At 38.9% G+C, this 21,220-nt stretch overlaps 1 protein-coding gene and 1 long non-coding RNA gene across 8 annotated transcripts in view; one reads left to right on the top strand and one right to left on the bottom strand.

The window, feature by feature from the left end:
- Positions 1-6,637, bottom strand: part of LOC124149858 — a 74,141-nt gene extending 67,504 nt beyond the window's left edge. Inside the window, exon 1 of the long non-coding RNA XR_007218123.1 lies at positions 6,401-6,637. This is a non-coding gene — a long non-coding RNA (uncharacterized LOC124149858). The remainder of the gene's footprint in view (positions 1-6,400) is intronic.
- LOC124149855 (trafficking kinesin-binding protein 1-like) overlaps positions 1-21,220 on the top strand; it is an 87,364-nt gene that overhangs the window by 25,258 nt on the left and 40,886 nt on the right. The window contains exon 1 of one of the 7 annotated variants that reach the window (XM_046521673.2): positions 2,902-3,425. The exons of 4 other annotated variants lie outside the window; for them this stretch is intronic. In XM_046521673.2, coding sequence (XP_046377629.1) covers positions 3,389-3,425 — 37 coding nt within the window. In that variant the 5' untranslated portion in view covers positions 2,902-3,388. Of the gene's footprint in view, positions 1-2,901; positions 3,426-12,652; positions 12,787-21,220 lie in introns of those variants that run through there. 2 more of the 7 variants (XM_046521674.2, XM_046521672.2) reach the window with 2 other exon arrangements.

Raw genomic sequence — 21,220 nt, 5'->3', positions numbered from 1 at the left:
TGTGGCCTTCAAGTAACCTTTGATCATGGGTTTGAATCTCAAGTTTGCCCTTGTTTTTAGGTTTGTCAGCACCATACCAGTGCTCATCGGTTCAATCAAAGTGCAAAACTTCCCAAGATCTGCATCCAAATAAATAATAGTGTCTTCAATCCTGTAAATGTTCAGAAATGCCCTCAATTACTGTTTGTCTAAAGCAAAATCACTGACACACAAACATCGTGTCAGTGTACACGTGCAGACTTCTGTAGTATCTTATCTCGGTCCTTGATGACACGACATTACAAGGCTTCATGGTAACAAGAGGGGAGATCAGCGACGCTGACAACAACAACCACAGTGGTGGGTGTCGAAGTAGGAGAGAGGTTACATTCCAACATTTGGTCGCATTCCCCATAGTTTGTTTAATGTCATCAACATGTGAATGACTCCCCTTCTGCCCCTGTGGCCAAAGAAATTGACGATCTTGTGACAATCACGTGGGGTTGTGTATCACACAGAACAACAGCTGTCATTACATCAGTCCACATCTTTTGGTGTCTAAGAAAGATTATTGCTTTTATGGATTTTAAACTCAGTTTAAGAACGATTATTTTGAAAACTTGTGATTTTCCGATACAAAATAAATGTAGAAATATTTATTTTATGTAAATGTTTTTATGTTTATTTGATGTTCTTTGCTGCTGTGGTGATATGCCAGTCTTATGATGACTTTGACAAGCATGTCCAACTTGTTTTTGTTGCGCTACAGAAGTCAAGGTGTGATATGAGCTTACATAACAGACAGATAACAATAGCAGCGTACAAATACAGAATCACTTGCTTTGTTTCATGTCATGTGATTTTGAGTTATTGGTTAAGCTAATTTTAGAATTCAGAAAACTGATGGTATTTTGAGGTTAGGTTATTGACCTCTACATCTCTGATGGAACATATATAAAGGGAAATTCTTCATGCATTTTTGGGCGCCAAGGTTTACCCCGTGCTGCATCCGGAGTAGTGGTACATCGAGGAGTGTTATGTCAAGGAATCACTATATAATATATATATCATGTGGTAATAATGTTGTGAGATCATTTATTTGTTTTATTTGAGACATAATTACCATATTCAACGTAATAAGCGCCCCGCTCTAATAACCGCCAACAGCAATATTTGCTAATATATTGGATAGTGAACAACAATCTCAATTAGCACCCCTTCCGATTTATCAATGTAAACAAGACATATTTATTCTTGTATAATACGCACTCGTGTGTTATATGCACCCTAAATTATGGGCAATTAAATTCTGGAAAAATATATCTGTCGTATATAAACATTTCAGGCTGTCAGCATAAACCATGAAATTTACGATCTTTCAACTCTGTTTTTTTTTCCACCAGAATAATACTCTAATAAGAGCCCCCTATTGCTAATTTTGAGAGCGCCCTGGCACCGGGCGCTTATTACGTCGAATACGGTATTATGAATTTTTACCTAAATAGTTTGGTGCATATGTTTGTGATGGGACACATCATATCCTCATGCAGCCTTAAACAATATTATGTAATTATAATGGACATTTATAATGCCCCAATAGGGCTGGGACGGGTAACTCAGGTACTTGTGTCGGTTGGGTCTTGAGTAGGACTCGGGTACTATCAGGACTACCCAGACCCGTGGTTAGTCATGCAAAAATTCCCTGTAACTATATGGTTACAGTAAAAGTCACTTTTGTTTGCATTCCGTTTTGACTATACACAATAACTACCCTTCTGACTTTTATATATTTAAATAAGGTAAAGCTTCAGCCAAGTTCAGTGTATGCATGACATGTATCTAAGTGCATTTTGCCAGGGCTACAGTAAAACAATTCCCAATCGGTCAATTTGTACCCAACTCTTGAAACCAACATCGGGTACCCGGTTACATTGGGTAATAGGGACTCGGGTACATCGGGTAATAGAGACTCGGGTACATAGGGTAATAGGGCCTTGGGTACCCGGGTACATCGGGTGATAGGGACTCGGGTACCCGGGTACATGGGGTGATAGGGACTCGGGTACATTGGGTAATAGGGACCCGGGTACATGGGGTAATAGGGACCCGGGGACATCGGGTAATAGGGCCACTTGTACCTTGGTACATCAGTAATAGGGCCTCAAGTACCCGGGTACATCGGATAATAGGGCCTCGGATACCCGGGTACATTGGGTATTAGGGACTCGGTTACCTGGGTACATCGAGTGATAGGGCCTCGGGTACATTGGGTAAGAGGGCCTCGGGTACCCGGGTAGTAAATATGGACTCGTCCCAGTTTACTACGGCTGATGCATGTTCACAGCATTATTCACTCATTACATGTTCTTTTGTCAGATCATGAAAATTCTTCTAAAATTTTAATAATCAACATAATAAAAAGTAACTCTTATTATTTTTATGATTACGAATTCACACTTTTTATTGCACATGTGTGAAAACAATGGCATTCTTCCCTGTAGCCATGTACATTGCAGGTAGCTATTAGCACATGAACATTGCAGTCAGTCATGCGATAGGTATCAAGAGCTGGTTACCTTCATTTCCCAACCACAGCATATATGAATATGTGTACCTGGCAATTGACAAGGATTTATTGACCTTGATCGCAGCCAGTATGCTGCCTGTCTCGCAGAGATCGTAGCAGGAGACAGCTAAGAGTCAAGTCAGTCAAGCGTACATTTCGTTCCCCCCTAACGTCACAGGGGCTACGGATTATGACAGACTGTGATAGTTAAACAGATTTCTTCACGGATTAACTTCCCAGCCTACAGTTTACTTATGAATTTTGTGGCTTTGGGTTCAAGTTTGAATAAGTTCTAACCAACATTTCCTGGAATGTTTGTTTTGACATGCATGTCTCGGAGTTAGTTGACCTTTGCAAGCTTGCAATATTCCCAATGACAGTTCTTCTGTAGTGTAATTGTGTGTTTTTTGTCTGTGACAATGTATCGATGATTCTGCCGATATTTAGATATATTTGGACTGCTGCGTGTCGTGAATGATTTCAACATGGACAGTGCAGTTGTACACCAGTGGAAGTAACAAGTTGATGAAGTCCAATCATGGATTCTTGTTGTATGCTATAATTTCCAACAATCATCCTCAGCCTCGATGAACTGGACCTGGAATGGGGTGATGTTGGTCTTCTTGAAACTGGGTTCCACGGATTATTTAGAAATTTGATTTCAATATTTGAGGAGGGCTCTGTCAAATATATAATCTGACAAGATAGTGTCAGTCAGGACACAACAGTGAAGCGCATCTGAGAACATGTGGCAAGCACAGTGAGAAATCAACATTAAGTGCTACATCAAAACTTGAGACTCATCAAAGGCTAGTAGGTCAGTCCAGGAATGACCATTGACTCATGGAGGTCAGCAGTAACCCTGAAGAGGTCATTTCAGGTAAGACTCAGTACCCCGGGCACATTTATGTGTTGGCTTACAAAGGTGACTGTTTGTGTGAACTGCTGGTCAGTCATAAGTATCCCTGAGGTCATCCTGCTTTCAATAGTCTGGACAAGAGCCAGAGGCAATGCTGTGTATAATGTTGTTGATGTTATGATTTACAGAGTTGGTGAATTCCAGATTGTTGTTTTCTGTGACAACATTATTAATTTGTAAGTGGAAATAACATCATCAACAGTTTTGTAGTGATTGAAGTTCAATGGGTTTTTTTATGATACTAACTCCTATGTTTCTCATTGGTCCTGTGCCATGTCTGTGGAATACATATATATATACTTACTTACTAAAAGTCTAGGTAAGTCAAGTTTCCTTGATTCCACATGGAAACAGCAGGAGAGGGAAAGTTCTTTTGGAAAAAAGTTACAATTATCTAAAATGTTCATAGACTAAGTGTTCGTCTAGTTTCTCATGTAATATGTTTTGACTAAGCACATTTTGTAATATTTCACCAAGAATTCATTTTTTAATACAATTATACACAAGAGGACACAGAGCAATCTTGGATCTATGACTATCATGGGAATACGCACTGTCTCTCTCTCCCCCCCCCCCCGTGAAACAGGACTCCAGTATTAATGTTGTTTGTTTTGTTTTGTTTGCTGGCCTTTCAGTGTTTGTTTTTTTTGGTCAATTTCTGCATTAATGATGTTATATGTTATATGTTCACCCTGTTGGGTTCCAGGATAGAATTGGCCCTCAGCAGCCTATGCTAGTTGTAAGAAGCATCTTCATAGATTGGATGGTCAGACTCCATTTCATGTTTGTTTACAATATCAATCACTGGATTGTCTGCTCCAGATTTGATGATTTAGAGCCCGCCATCATATAATGTGAATAAGGGACGGTCGGGTAGCCTAGTGGTTTAAGGCATTCACTTAAAGACTCGGGTTCGATTCTCGACATGGATACAATGTGTGAAGCCGATTTCTGGTGTCCCCTGTCATGATATTGCTGGAATATTGCTAAAAGTGGCGTAAAACCATACTCACCCACTCACTATAATGTAAATATTGCTGAGTGTGGTGTTAAACAAGAAACAAATTGTAATGTATTAGGTCTGAAAAACTTCAGTCATTAACCCTAGGGGCACATTCGGGAAAGCAATCTTAGTGCTGGGACTATTGTAAGTGTATGTTAAGGCATGGGAGTTATTGCCCCCTTTGAGAGCAGAGCCTGGTATTGAGATAGTTTAAGATTTGGACACCCCTGATCCCAACACTGCCACACATTGAATGGGCATTTATAGAAGAGACTAACAAGGTCCTTGAGGTGAGAACAGGGTAACTAGAGCAAGGAGATGGCTTGCAAGTGTTATTGTGTAGAAGTATCACAGCCTCACAAGGTGGGTCCTGTAGATAGTCATCATATTAACCTGGATCAAGTTATGGATCAAAGGATGGAGGGTCATGTCAATTTTTGGGCTTAAGATATTTTTAGTATGATAACAGGATGAATTGAATTGGTATTTGTTTATTTCATGTTTGTGTACAGAGAATTAATCAGTTTCTATCATCATCATTATGTGTAGTTTAATTACGTGGAGTGTGTGGTACTTCTCAGACCATAAATTGTAAGGAGTGAGTGAGTATGGTTTTATGCCGCTTTTAGCAATATTCCAGCAATATCACAGAGGGGACACCAGAAATGAGCTTCACACATTGTACCCATGTCGGGAATCGAACCCAGATCTTCGACGTGACGAGCGAACACTTTAACCACTAGGCTACCTGACCGCCCCATAAATTGTAAGGAACAATTCTAATAGTTTGCTGATGGTGTTGTAAAACTTTTGTTATGGATGTTTTTTTATCATGTTCTCATAACAATTTATGTACAATTTATTTGTTGCCTTTCTTGCTTTGTCTCATGTTTGGTTAAGGCTATTACCAATGAAACTAGCGTTGTCTGTAAAAGATGAAGGAATATGTCATTTCAACATGGGATAATGGTATCATAATTATTATAAGAATATCCATGTCATAAATAATATGTATTTGGATACATTGCATGTTCAAAGGGTTCACAGACAATAACATATAGAGGTGCAAAGAGGAACTGTTGTACCATATCAGCACATCACACCAGTTGTGGTGCCCTAGTCCTGTGCCATGACTATGGAATTTATATATACCATATTTGTCATAATAAGCGCCCAGGGCGATCTCAAAATTAGAAATAGGGGGCTCTTATTAGATTATATTTTTGGTGAGAAAAAAAGAGTTGAAAGATTGTAAATGATATAAAAGAAGAATCTGTGCGTATTATACACGATAGATATATTCGAGAATTTAATTGCCCATAATTAAGGGTGCATATAACACACGAGTGCGTATTATACACAAATAAATAAGTCTTGTGTACATTGATCAATCGGAAAGGGTGCATATTGGGATTGTTCACTAACCAATATTTTAGCAAATATCGCCGTTGGCGCTTATTATAGAGTGGGGCACTTATTACGTTGAATACGGTAGATCAAACTAAACCAAGTCTGATGAAGTTGATATGATGAAAAAAGCAGAAGAGGAAAGGTTCTTTTGAAAAAGTATATTACAATTATTTTAAAGGAATGTTTTCATAGACTAAGAGGGGCGGTCGGATAGCCTTGTGGTTAAAGCGTTCGCTCGTCACGCCGAAGACCCGGGTTCGATTCCCGACATGGGTACAATGTGTGAAGCCCATTTCTGGTGTCCCCCGCCGTGATATTGCTGGAATATTGCTAAAAGTGGCGTAAAACCATACTCACTCACTCACTCACTCACTCATAGACTAAGTGTTAGTCAACTGGTGCCCCAGAGCACCTTGTAAACAAGTTAAGCGGAGGGTGAGACCTGATGTGTGTCTCTGGATCCCTGGCACAGTACAATGATCAAGCCATAAAAACCCAAAACAAAACCGAAAGATACGCTTACCTGCTTGGGTTTAACCCTGGTGGGGATTCTGGGCCAGGGTAGGGTCCCCAGTGTCTCATGCCTGTGGTTATGGCCGACTCAGACATAGGGAACGGGTTGTCTGGCTCTGGGACTTGGCTTATTGTGTGTCTTAGTTGTACCTTGACATGGCTCAGGTGATCCGTCTTATTGATGACTCAGTTATTTACAGATCGCCATGATATAGGTTAAATATTGCTGACTGCAGTGTTTAACAATATTCGCTCTCTCTCTTTGCATATTTAGGAAATAGAAAATGAGCTTGGCGTAGCAGGCTAATCTGGAACTTAACTTCCCGACACACTTGGGGTCATTTAGACTAACATTTAGAGCCAGAAATAAACTTATCTTATTTAACAACAAATCTACAAAATAAAAAATAGAATCCAAATGGAGCCCAGAACCAAAAAATGCTTAATTGCAGGAGCTGAGGCAATCTAGACTTGCCGAGTCATTCTAGACTTGAGTTGGATTCCTTTATTCTCTTGGGTCTGGGACACACTTGTGGATTACAGCCATTACAAGATATGTCAACAAATGTTACAATGTATGACATTTGTCTTTATTAGATTACCGTGGCAACAGTGTACGTGGATAGTGTTCAGTTATTCTATACCTGTTTATGAAATTATACCTAAAAATCAACAGGTGGCAATACTGATTGTGAATTCACAACTTATTTTATAAAACCTTGTCAAGGTTGTTGAAGGACATTCAAACTGTTACCACCCTTTTGTGTGTGAAATGTTTTATGCATGTGGGTGACAGGCTAATGTTGGGAGGGCATCAACTCTTGATTGTCAGCTTTTCTGCGTGGATTTTGTGGAACATTGCCATAAGCTGTGTGTATGGGACGATTATTCCTCCACAACACTCTCAGCCCTATTATAGCAGCGTATTGACTTGGTTGCATGGACATGGTCTGTTGCACATCATGGATTGAAACATGAGCCAATTTTTTAAAACCTGTTATTGCATTCTCAAACGTAGAAAATATATTTTTGTTTATCAACCAGTGATTGTTGTCATGTCATTCTTTCATAATGGTGATATTTTTATGTATTTTATGGTCATATTATAGCACATTGAATGTGTAATGACTAATTTTGAAATTTGATATGATATCAAAAGATAGTTGTAGAAAAGAAATTAATATTAATTTTTGTGTTGAAATATTTTCTGGAAGAGTATGTAGGTTTTTTCAAGGGAATGCACATAGATTAATATTAAATTATGTAGAGCAGAAAAGGTTAAACTGAATTGTTTTTGCAAAATATTGAGTTGGGTAGTGCATGCAAACATTTTTGCTAATATCTATGCCTATTTTCACCGGGGCGGTGGGGTAGCCTGTTGTTAAAGCGTTTGCTCGGCACGCCAGAGACCTGGGTTTGATTCCCAACATGGGTACAATGTGTGAAGCCCATTTCTGTTATCCCGCCCTGTGATATTGCTTGAATGCTGCTAAAAGCAGCATAAAACTATACTCACTCACTCTATTTTCACAAACTAAGTAGTCTTTCAGATTGTTTGAGGTGATTGTGTTTACATAATAGCGGGTATTATACCTGCAGAAGACTACTGCTAGAATGGCCTCATTGAGAACATTACATTAGTAGAGCAGGCATTCAGGCTATTTTAGGTCACCCTGAGTCATCATAGCCATTGCAATTCATTGTTCAGAGTTGTGTCCCTTAGGCATGCCAGGATTCTATGATCTTGGTTTGATTCCCAGATTTTCGCTGATTCTTTGTTATTTAGCACTATAACTGTGACTGTGGGTTTCACTGAAATGATAAACGTCCAAGGCTTGCCTCACTTTGTACTTTCTTCAGACACTAAGCTGACAGGTTGGTGATAACCCAGTGTTAAACCCAACTCTCATCTCAGCCCCTCAAATTTAAATTATATCATGAATCAGCCCTAGTCTCTGATATGAACATATCGTTCAGAAAAAAAACAGTTGTTCAATTATCTTACTAAAAATATAATAAAAAGAAGCCCAAAGACTCTCTTTATATCCTGATACTAAAACATTGCCAAACATTATAGACTTGCATGGGCTGTTTTTGATATATTTGTATCAGGGTCTGTAAGACTACATCAGCCCCTATGTCTAGATCTCAGGAACAAGGCTTCATGTTTCCCAGGTAATATCCATATGTATACTCAAATAAAGCCCTGATAAACATGACCAAGGAGATTGTATTCAACAGCATTCAAAACTTTTAAGCATAAAATACCATTTACCTAATGTTGTACTAGTTATGCCAAAGGTATAGCAAGGAAAACCTGATAAATTTAATTCCTGTTGAAATATTTGATTTGAGATACAATTATAAACAACAAAGCGATATTTGTATAAAATTGCATAGTATTCATCAAGCTTTGTATGTATTGACCATGTTACAGGCATATGTCTGAATGTTTCATAATCATGGTAATGCAGTGTCGACACTCTCACAGTGGTCAACATGGGTTTATACACAGCAGATATGTCTGTTAGTCTTTCATCTCACAGTCCCTGAACCACATTGTTTTCCCTTCCTCGCAACCCTAACTGACATGATAAAGCACTAAATGAAGCATGTCTAGATTTTCCAAGGGATATTACCCGGTAATGTTCCATCTCACTGGGCTTCTTTTCAATTTAATTATAGTTGCTTTTTCTATCAAAATTATGTATTACCAGACCCTTATCGTCTGTCTGCTACATTCAGCAGTCCACACCAGCCTACAACACTGTTGTGGATAATTTTAGCAGCATATTAATGACACCTGTGGTAACAAAGAAATGTGGGCTCAGTTTTTGTACGTTTTATACCCTTGCTGTCTAAGATGTCAGGTGGGGGTTGTCAGATGTGGGGTATGTTGAGTGACAAACTTTTGCAGTTGATGTGTTTGTTGAGATTAATGCAAACATACTTATATCATAACAGCCACTTGTGATATTTATGTGGCACTGCTCTCCACCCATACTCCTCACCCTGCAATCCACTCTCTGCCCCACATTCCTTTTACGCTCCACGGGGCGGTCGGGTAGCCTAGTTGTAGAAGCGTTCGCTCATCACGCCGAAGACCCGGGTTCGATTCCTGACATGGGTACAATATGTAAAGTCCATTTCTGGTGTCCCCGCTGTGATATTGCTGGAATATTGCTAAAAGCTGCGTATAACCAAACTCCTGATTCAATTCCCCATTCCACTCCACACTCTACTTTACTCCTCTCTCAACTCGATTCCTCTCTCCCTTCCCCTCTCCATTCTCCATTTCAATCCATTGCTCTCTCCATTCCCCATTCCACTCCATTCCCCTCTCCATTCCCCATTCCCCTCTCCATTCCCCTCTCCATTCCCCATTCCACTCCATTCCCCTCTCCATTCCCCATTCCACTCCATTCCCCTCTCCATTCTCCATTTCACTCCAATGCTCTCTCCATTCCCCATTCCACTCCATTCCCCACTCCATTCCCCTCTCCATTCCCCATTCCACTCCATTCCCCTCTCCATTCTCCATTTCACTCCATTGCCCTCTCCATTCTCCATTTCACTCCATTGCTCTCTCCATTGCTCTCTCCATTCTCCATTCCGCTCCATTGCTCTCTCCATTCCCCATTCCACTCCACACTCTACTCTACTCCTCTCTCAACTCCATTGCTCTCTCCATTCCCCATCCACTCCACTCCACACTCCAGGGAACATTATTGAAGAAACAAGACCTTAACCAATTACCCAAGTCAACAGGTCAATGTGCATTCAAATTGCATTCTCTTGTTGGTATAGGTTTATCATCAACATGGATTTAGCTGGATCAGTGAAGCAGATGAAGATAATATACTCTTTATGTAAACATAAGTACTATATATTTAAACATATAATTTAGGAATACAACATACAGAAATGCAGATCAACACTAGTGCTTCAGCAACACAAGGGACTGCAGTCCGAACTACTTTCCATGGATTTCCTCCTTGGAAGCTTTCTCTATAACGTTGGTAGACTAACATCTAGTCTCTTAAAAGGAAATATTTTACAGAAAAATGAGTACCGTATATGACTGCATATAAGCCGAATTTTGAGGACCAGAAAAAAGATTCTGTTGAAAGGGGTCGGCTTATCCACGGGATACACTTTCATGATAGTATTTTTCAGATCGTGATCTGTCAGAAACATCACCTGAATGACGGTCCGATAGATTACAACTTCCCGAAAGTTTGGAAGTTGCCACGACTAGAGCCATTATTGTTATAAATTATCAATAAAGTTATTATTATACACCAATGTTGTCATTATTAAAAAAATGTTATGCATGATACTACTTCCGATAATAAGTTTTCAATTGAATGTTCAAAGTTTATCGTTCTTCGTAAACTCCACAATCTTTACATGTAACAATATATGTAATTCACAGCTATAATATATAATCCCCAGATAAAATCGCCAAAAGCTATTACGTACATTTGGCAAAGTTCATAAATTGATAGTGAACAAGTGTCTACTTTTATTGAAAGAGGCAAATAAACAACTGTATCGGCGAGTTATTCCGTTCGCCATTTGCAAAAACATGTGATCAGCTGTTTCCTGTGACGTCACAAACGGTGACCACTGTGATTGCTTCCTGTTGTTTAAAAAGCAACACGGTACACAAGGAAATGAGCATTGATAATAACGGGCAGATTGGTATTGTCATGTTGTTTACACAAACATTTTCAAGTTGTGGGTGCTTAGCGATTGTGTTGGGAGTAGGGGCTTAATTCCTTTGTTTTCGAGAGATTAGTTTAATAAACTGGAAAAGCCTGTGAGTAAGTGATGGTCATTCAATGTGTTCATAGTATGATTTATTTAATTCAATTGGATTAACATACAATAGTGGTGTAAAGGGGGTTATAAAAGTTGGTATATTTTTACTGACTGACATTTTCATCATGAGTTTTTACGAAAAAAACGCCATGCTTGCGATGCTGAATTCAAACTGCGAGTCTTCGCTCCAGCTGATATATTTTCTCACGGGTTCATAATTCTATATACACCGATTCACAAAATGGCGCTTGGTTGTTGATGGCAACATATAACGATCATTATGAGATTAAAAAAACCCACCAGAAACAGCTTCCCACATTATGAAAGTGGATGACTGGTTTGTTAAATCTTTATTAGAAATAATAATGACTTTTTCAATATAATTACAACGTTTTCATCTTATATTTTTGAATATCTGCGAGTACCGGCACATGTCTTGCAGTCCGACTTCGCAGTGTTTTTTGCCTTTCAATTCCTGATTCGGCTTATCTTCGGGTCATATCATTTTCTTTCGTATTTCAATGGTCAAATTAACACCTCGGCTTATCTACGGGGTCGGCTTATCCGCGGTCATATACGGTAGTTAAATTTCTTAATGAAAAGTAATACAAAGGAGCCCAGAGACTCTTCATTTTGAGAAACTGTGATGTAGACTTGCCAACAATTATATAGACTTTCTTGGGCTATTTTGGGTACATTTGTTTCAAGGTCTGTAGGGCAGACTATTATGTTGTTAGACTGAATATCACGATGGTTGTCCAATCGCACTGTAAGTTTGCATGGGCAACAAAAAGTTATTCTGTGTCAATGGCTGAAGTAAACATTATTACTGATAATGTTGATATTTTTTAGTACTTAACATTCAGTGAAGATGTGTCTCTGCTCACAGATGAAATGTAATCAGAATGGGGATTAGTCAGTTCCTTGTTCGAAGGTCACAGTGGCCAGGGGCATACAGTACACATTTACCATACTGACACTACTGCTGGGTCGCGGTTAGACTCGCACAAGTCTCTGAGGCAATAACTATTAGTTGAAATCTTTTCTAGATTATATAAATAATAAGAACAAGTTGTCCCTATAACAGACTGTCATCTTGTCCGCTTAACTAGACTTGCTATTATAAGGATAGAATAAGGACACATCAATGGACAGCCTTAGAGTAGGGCTAGGTAGCAATCTGAACAGGTCTTATTAAAATTGTAATAAAACTTTCCAGAATATTTAACAATAATATCTTAATGCAGTCTGTAGAATAAATATGCATTAGTGAGTACTGTGATAAAACAAATCAGCATGGCTCTTAAGATTATTCTTTAGCTCATATCTGCTCCTCCCCCTCTCCTCGCCCCCCTCCCCTCCTTTCACATCCTCCATCCCCTGATACTGTGTGGTATGGCGAGAGCCTGGCACTGCGGAAGAAGCTATTTTGAGTCATCAGAGGCAGATATAGTACTCTTTTCAACATGGCGGAGGGCTAAGTCAAAGACGAGAATGTCGTAGATTTCGGCAGTTTTTTGGGTATCACCGAAGAGCATTTCGAAATGGCAACCTGTCAGATGGAGCAGATGGGTAAGGGTTTTGTGTATTTCATGGAAGGTTCAAATTGAAGTCCAGTATTTCTTGACCTGTGGGAAGATGGTGCAATGTAATGTCATGACCTTGGTGATGCAATTGATTTGTAATTTGCAGTCATTAACAATTTTTATTACTTAGCATTAATTAGTAAAATGCTGTCAAATCTGGTATTTTGCAAGTTTCAAATTTTGCAAAACTTTTCAAAAATTGTGTGTTGCAAAAGGAAGTTGTCACACTGGTACAGATATGGACATACAGGAAATATTTTGTCTCATGTGGAGAAGCACGTTGTACATCTACTGAAATATTTCTCATGTATATCACAAAAGATGGATTCATTTTGTGGCAAATAACATTATGAATGGTTACATAATTCAACAATGAACTGCTTCATATACAGGGCATAACTTGTTTGTGTTGTCATGTCAAATGATTTCAACCAGAAGTAAACAAAACTTTTTTAATTAAAATAACATGACACATGTATGCATAATATCATGTTTCAATCATTGAGTTTTTAATACTCATTTTGATTATATAATACTGGGGATCTTAAGGCAAAAAACACTGTTCAAACTGGAGTAAAAAATATGTGACAAAACATTCCAATCACTGTCTAAACAGTGTAAAGTACAGTACAATTCAATGCTAGACTATTGATGACAAGGCACTATCCAACTACATCAAATGTCAATATGACAACTGTTTCTTTCACTATCTGTACAGGACAATTCAGTGCTAGACTATTGATGACAAGGCACTATCCAACTACATCAAATGTCAATATGACAACTGATTCTTTCACTATCTGTACAGGACAATTCAATGCTAGACTATTGATGACAAGGCACTATCCAACTACATCAAATGTCAATATGACAACTTTTTCTATCACGATCTGTACAGTACATTTCAATGCTAGACTATTGATGACAAGGCACTATCCAACAACATCAAATGTCAATATGACAACTTTTTCTATCACTATCTGTACAGTACAATTCAATGCTAGATTAATGATGACAAGGCACTATCCAACTACATCAAATGTCAATGTGACAACTGTTTCTTTCACTATCTGTACAGTACAATTCAATGCTAGACTATTGATGACAAGGCACTATCCAACAATGTCAATATGACAACTGTTTCTTTCACTATCTGTACAGTACAATTCAATGCTAGACTATTGATGACAAGGCACTATCCATCTTAACTCCTTGTTGATATTATAAGTCATAATATGACAACTGATTCCCATCACTGTCTGTACAATGCATCACAACACGATAGTGAAACTGAAACCAAAGGCACTATCCTCAGAGAGAGACACAGGATTTCTTATTCATTCAAATTTTGATTGGGTATGGGGTCTTTAAAAAAGGCAGTCAAAATCAAAAGCCTGTTGAGGTTTGGTCGATGATTACCAACAGTATATATGACAACCAATCCTTACAACTGTATAATCTGTCTTATCTGTGTACAATTCATTTACTCTTAAGGACATCGGGTAAATATTACGGGGCTGAACATATTGTGTCAGCATCAATTGTTAAATACATGTCTCTTTGTAGGGCTTTGTTCCTATGCTGTGACATGCATTGCTAGGGTGTGGCTATGTTGTTACATGATGATGATCGATAAACAGTTGGCTCGATGGTATTGTATAGATATGGTGTCCTAGTTACTACCCTGTTTACGAGCACAGCATGCAACCAGCTTGCCCATGAGTAACACTGTGATATTGCCATGATTGTGATCTGTAGATCTAGGTAACATTTGACATCCTGACAAGGCCATGTCAGGGTACATGTCAGAATACCATAGTCAACCAAATAATCACCAAATTAAATCCATGAAGGGAAATCGTAAAAAGTTTGATGTCTGATCAAATATTGATTCCATGAGTTAGGAACAGGTCTGCAAGTTTTGAGTCCGACAATTTCAACTTTCAGGTTTTTCACAGTTCAATAAGTCAATTAATAAAGAATAAGTGTAATATTTGTACTCTGACAATAAACAGCATCACATTGGAGGTACAACGAGATTGAAAACACAAAGTATAGTGCCAGTTTAAGAATTTTGTTTTGTGTTAATTCAGTAGTACTGGGAATTCCTTTAAAAAAAACCTTTGAGGATGTCAACATTTCCACAACCAAGTTTTACGGCATGTGTTTTTTTTTTCTCCAAACTTAAGGAATTACATTTTGTAAAAGACATTAAACTGTTGAAGTGTTCCCTAAGGCCTACAGGCACTTTTATGATGATGGAGAACTCGATCAATGTTGCTTTTCTTGCAGTCTAACTGGCCTTACTAAGGGCAAAGCATAGCACTTCAATGATGATCAAGGGGCGGTCTGGTAGCCCAGTGGTTAAAGCGTTCACTTGTCACGCCGAAGACCCGGGTTTGATTCCCGTCATGGGTACAATGTGTGTGAAGCCCATTTCTGGTGTCCCCCGCTGTGATATTGCTGGAATATTGCTAAAAGTGGCGTAAAAACTCACTCACTCACTCACTCACTCACTCACTCTATTTTATGATTTTGCAAGTATTTTCTTCATTTTTTGTTTTACGAGAGGCAAGTGTCTTATCATGCTTATTGTTACCATGGTTACAGCTATGTTGACATGGTATGTAAATGGGAATCTGTTTATAGTGAGATGCTTGTCAGGTAGAGTATGGTAATATTTTCCTCAAAATACACTCTATAAATTGTATAAGGAAGTTTAAGGTTATTACTGTAATAGGATGTAACTTGATAATGAGTGTGTGATTGTTTTCTATGAGTATTCACCTGAGATTTTATGACAATGACAGTGATAAAATATAGCAAAATGGTGGACAAGCAATCTTTCTGCTTGATATGAAAATATATTCCAAAACAAAGATACTGATATTGATAAAGAAAAGAACATTCCCCTTACAGGTATCATCTAAAAAAAGATTTGTCAGAAGAAATGCTGAAAAAAATTAGATGAATGTGTAGGGTATGTGTACAGAGAACTAGGGATGAGTATTTGATAATGGCTTTGGGGCAGTGTGTGACGCATTAATGATTTGCTAGACTTCCGTTGGGAATGAGATATCAGCTGTACGTGTCATAAACACAGGGTGGGTGTGGAGAATTTGTATTTGTAAAATATGTATGGGTATGAGTGGGTAGGGAAACTATATCTTCATCAGGGAGCTAAAAAAAGCATAGGACACAGTCCAATATGCACAATAATGCCAATGTGACCATTTTCGAGACAACAATGCAAAATGGTGAATATTAAATTTTTGTATAAAACAGGAAAAACTTCACAATTTATTACCCTTAGTGCAGAGGTATAGAAATGGGAAGAATCCAATGTCAATTGGTATCTGTCAATTTTACAAGCTACTTCAAGAAAAGATCCTGGGCTGAACACTGAAAGTGAAACAAGCACGTGTTTTGGATGGCATGCCAGTGACATTCCTATGTTTCACCATGCCAATTGTTGACAAGAGAAGTCTTTGAATCAAGCATAAATCAACTATTCTTTCATTTATGTCTGCAAAATTGTCTGTAGAATTCTAATGCAGAGTAGCCTCCCTTGGCTGTGACAGGATCCCTGTTTGGGGTTTGTTCCGGCCAGCCAGTACCTGATTCATACAAGGTGTGAGCCTTTATCTGCCAACACCCCTACTTGTGGCTATTGAAAAATGGTAATGACTTTTTTACCTGCTTAAGGGTTTGTTTCCTCACAATCTGACAAGCCATGGCGTACCTGTCAACCCCAATAAGTAGTTGTACATACGCCTCATATCACACATGTTGTCAATGACTTTCAAAAAAATATTCGTACAGCTACATTTTCCTGTGTGTTCACATTATGCTCTGTGAGTTGCCCAAAGATGGTGAAATATGGTACCAGATGAATTCTGTCAAGACAATACTGCAGCCTTATGCAGCCCAACTCATTTGAAAACAGGATGTAGAGGTTACAGGTTAAGTCAGTATTCAACCTCATGATCGTCACTATGTCTAAAGTAAGGTTGAGAGTGAAAAAAAAATGCTCTTCTCGGGGAATAAGCTTATACATTGTATTATCTGAGAAGGGTGCAGTTTCCCTGAACTACCTGTGGTAAAACTGACGAACGTGTGTTTGACCATGTAGATCAGGTGGGCGTATTGTTTATTTCATATGTGCCATATCAGTAAGGTCAGAGGATTGGAATTTTTGTAACTAGAAAATGAAAAGTTTGAGATTTGCGATTTAATCCACAGATCCTTTTTTTGATTGTGTATTAAAGTCACATTATTGTAACCAGTACTTAGTGAGGAACCCGACCTCTGGTTTTGGGTTAATAAACTTTATTCCCTAAATGAAATAGAATATAATTCCCATAAACTGAAATAAATTCCTGTCATGAATTCTGGGAACAGCTTAAATGAAACGCTGCTTTTTCATGTCTGAGAATGTGGTTAGTAGTGAGTGAGTGAGTGAGTGAGTTAGTTTGGTTTAACGCTGCTTTTAACACTATTCCAGTCATATCGCAGAGTGTCAGCTTAATATGGGAGGAAAGCCCGAAGTGATGCATGTCTTAGACGTTTACCACTTCGGTGAAACCCACGAGTACTTGAGTCGTTATATACGGACACTTTGATTGTTAACTAGTAAGTGCCAACAGGCCAGTGGATAGTTATAGCTCACAAGACATGAGACTCACTGATTTGTACACCGTCTTCACTCAACATAACTTACAATGAAAACAACTTATTCAATAGGACTTATTGATATGTTTCTATTCTTTGTGTTGTAATTTTTCATGCCTGGTTGTGTATTTGTCTCATATAAAATTAAGTGCAGTAAGTGATTAAAAAAAGAGTTGGAAACACCTTGTCAGATACGTTTGTTTGTATGTTGTTTAATGCTGCACAAAGTGATGTTCCAGCTTAATGACAGCTGTCTGTAAATAAACAAGTCTGGTACAGACAATCCAGTGATTGATGTCATGAGCATCGATATACACATGAACCAAGTCAGTGAATCTGAACATCCAATCTTATTATATTGCCAGCTTCAACCATCATGGGTTGCTGATGACTAATCTTATCCCGGATATTCACCAGTATTGTCAGATAAGTGGCACACTAAGAGTGGAGTTGATGCATTGTCATTGATCCCATGATGTGAATCACTGGATTTTCTGGTCCACACTTGATTATTTACAGACTGTCATCTTATAGCTGTAATATTGCTGAGTGCGACATTAAACAAACAAACTTAACCAGAGTCTACTATATTTGGAATATTATGAAAGATTGCAATGGTAAACTATATGGATTAAACTATACGCCTTCATTTCCTACGGCTTTAAACATCTGCTGGTGATGTCAATAATTATTTATACATGCAATGACATTTTCTTGTTAGAACAGCTACTGGTTACACTCTGGTTGTCCACTCCTCAGTGCAATTGACATGCGTCACATTGAAATGGACACCCTTACTTAGTCTGCAGTGTGGTGAATCACCACTTAGAACAGGATGTCAACTTGATATGTAGACTGTGTAGTTGGTATGTACATAGCTGAGTTTAGCATTTATTCGACAGCTGTTATGCTGCACGTAATAGAAATTACTGTAACAGTTATGTAAGGCTGAAAGACTGGTTGGGGCAGTCGGCTGTTATATTGGTTGAATGTCCTCATGGCTGTGGAGATAGTAAAGGGCTTAGACAGATTTAATCATGCTTCCTAAGACACAGGTCAAAGCGGGTACTTGACAGTTTGTATCTGAGAGTCACATAGACTGTATTATTTCATTTCAATTGTGCAGAGACTGTGGTAAACACCTTACAACTTGCTTTGTTTACTGTTTTTCCAAGGCAACATATCCAGATTTGTATCAACATCAGCCATGTGGGAAAGCTCAGAAATAATTTTTTGCTAGACTAACTCTGTATAATTTTGATAGAAACAAAGAACTCCATTTAAATTAAAAAGGGGCCCCAATGAGATGGGAGATTCAGAACCTGTGGAAAATCTGGACTAGCTTCATTTAGAGTTATTGCATTACAGTGAGGATGGGTTTGAGGGGAAATAGTATGATTCAGGAACTGTGAGACAGACTGAATGTATTGCATATGATTTCAGGTCAGTTAATGTTAATTGTTTTGAAAATATCTGTTGTCTGTTGATTTATATTCGTCACCCCTAGAAATGACCCCAGTAACCTATACTTGTGATATGACGTGACTTAAGGTTCTGGTGGTGAGGTTGGGGACTTGGGTTATCAGTAGGATGGGCCAACATACCTTGCCATTGTGGAATGTTGCTCATGATATCAATCTTTGATTTGTCTGATCCACTGCAGCATTGAACAGCACCCAAACAAATGTTATTTTCCTCAAAAAGGTTTTGATTTATATATTAGGTCACTGAATTAAGTAGATATATGACTGTAGGAAATGTAGATGAATTGCCAGGCAAGTAATAGAGTTTGATATAGAGAGAACAATCAGTATATCTCATCAGACCTGGTGTCAAGGCTTAGCCCCGTATATTATGAGCTGAAAGTTTTATGGTGATGGATAGTATCACTGCTGTATGCATGGAGTTTCAGTGATATCACTGCACACTCAACAAGAACACTCAACAAGAACACTCAGCAAGAACACTCAACAAGAACACTCAACTAAGCTGTACATAATATATATCATAAGTTCAATGACATCTTACTGAGTAGTCTGTACTTATGATTCAACTCATAGCTGTATTATGAGTAGGTCCAGAGTTCACTTATAAGGGAAGGCCTCAAAAGTGTTCCCTCTTATGCATACTGCAACCCATACCCCTCCCGCCCTGACCCGCCCCTTATTTTCAAATATACAAAACATTCATTCATGCATTGGGGAGATATGAAAAAGCAGTTAGGTATACACTATGTAAACATTACACAAATATATCTGCACACATATATATCCTTCTCAATGGGGTCCTGGATTAGCAATCTTTGCTGGTTGTAATGAGTGAGTGAGTGAGTTTGGTTTAACGCCGCTTTTAACAGTGTTCCAGTTATATCACAGTGTGTCAGCTAAATGTTGGAGGAAAACCCGAAGTGATGCAGGTCTCAGACCACTTCGATGAAACCCACGAGCACGGGTATGTGGCTGACAAACCTAGAAACATAATTGGGGCGAACCAGGATTCCAACCCATAATCATAGGTTTCTGGCGTGCCCAAGGGATACAACTCTGCACAGCAAAACGCGGCGCCTAAGACGACTGGGCCACCCGTGCCCCCTGCTGGTTGTGAGGTGATCTAATGGATCAGGTGGTCAGGCTCGGTGACTTGGTTGATGGTGGGTCATTGTACCCTGATGGTGTGGAACTTTGCTCACGGTATCAATCAGTGGATGGTCCATCATGTAAAGGCTGGCGTCATATAGCTGGAATAATTCTGAGTGAGTCGTTGAACAACAAACACACACTTGCCTAAATAGGTATATATTTTTTACCCAAAGTTTGGGAGCACAGGTTTGCCTTTCATCTGAGGCGCTGCAATTCGCTGTGCAAAGTTGCGTCCTTTGGGCACACCAGAAACTTTGTGAGTTTTCACATCCATACCCGTGCTTTGGGGTTTCACCAAGGTGGTAAACATCTGAGACCTGCATCTCTTTGGGCTTTCCTGCCTCATCAAGATGACACGCCATGATATAACTGGAATAATCTCACTCACTCACTCTTCAGCAACCCATGCTTGCAGTAAAAGGCGACTACTCTTGTCGTAAGAGGCGACTAACAGGTTCGGGTGCTCAAGCTCGCTCACTTGTTTGATGCATGTCATCGATCCCGATTGCGTGGATCGATGCTCATGATATCGATCACTGGATTGTCTGGTCCAGACTCCATTATTTTACAGACCACCGTCACATAGCTGGAATATTGCTGAATGCAGCGTTAAACAACAAACCAACCAACCAACTCACTCACTCAACAAAAGTTGCACAACTACCAAACCTAAATTGCTTCCCAGATTATTTGCATTCATCTAACCCATGGATGTTGTGTTATCTCAACATGCACCCTCCTTGCAATAGTTCATCCTGTATCTGTGCCTAGTGTAAACCTTGGCAAAGAATCCACCTAAACACGACAGATGTATGTGACAATACAGAAATACATTCCAGTGTTGTGTCCAGGTTCCACATGACATCTCGCCCTGATGACAACAGTGTGAAGCAAGAGGGTCTTAATTATATCTGTAAGCAACTCAGATATATCCCTTGAGGTTTTAGTCCCTGTTAGCCTGCTTCGACCCTAGATGAGTCATTAGAGCAGAGTAGATAAGTGACAGACAGGCTGAGTAAGAAGACAAGTAAGTGTTACCCTATGAACCTGTGTAGCATCAGTGATACGGACTGCTTGTACAAGTTTCTCAAGGTAACACTGGCTAAACTC

The sequence above is a fragment of the Haliotis rufescens genome, unplaced genomic scaffold (genome assembly GCF_023055435.1).
Source record: "Haliotis rufescens isolate VD_foot unplaced genomic scaffold, xgHalRufe1.0.p SCAF_4, whole genome shotgun sequence".
In the NCBI taxonomy this organism is placed as follows: domain Eukaryota; kingdom Metazoa; phylum Mollusca; class Gastropoda; order Lepetellida; family Haliotidae; genus Haliotis; species Haliotis rufescens.
The sequence above is the reverse complement of the archived record's forward strand: the minus strand, read 5'-3'. Positions and strand labels throughout refer to the sequence as shown.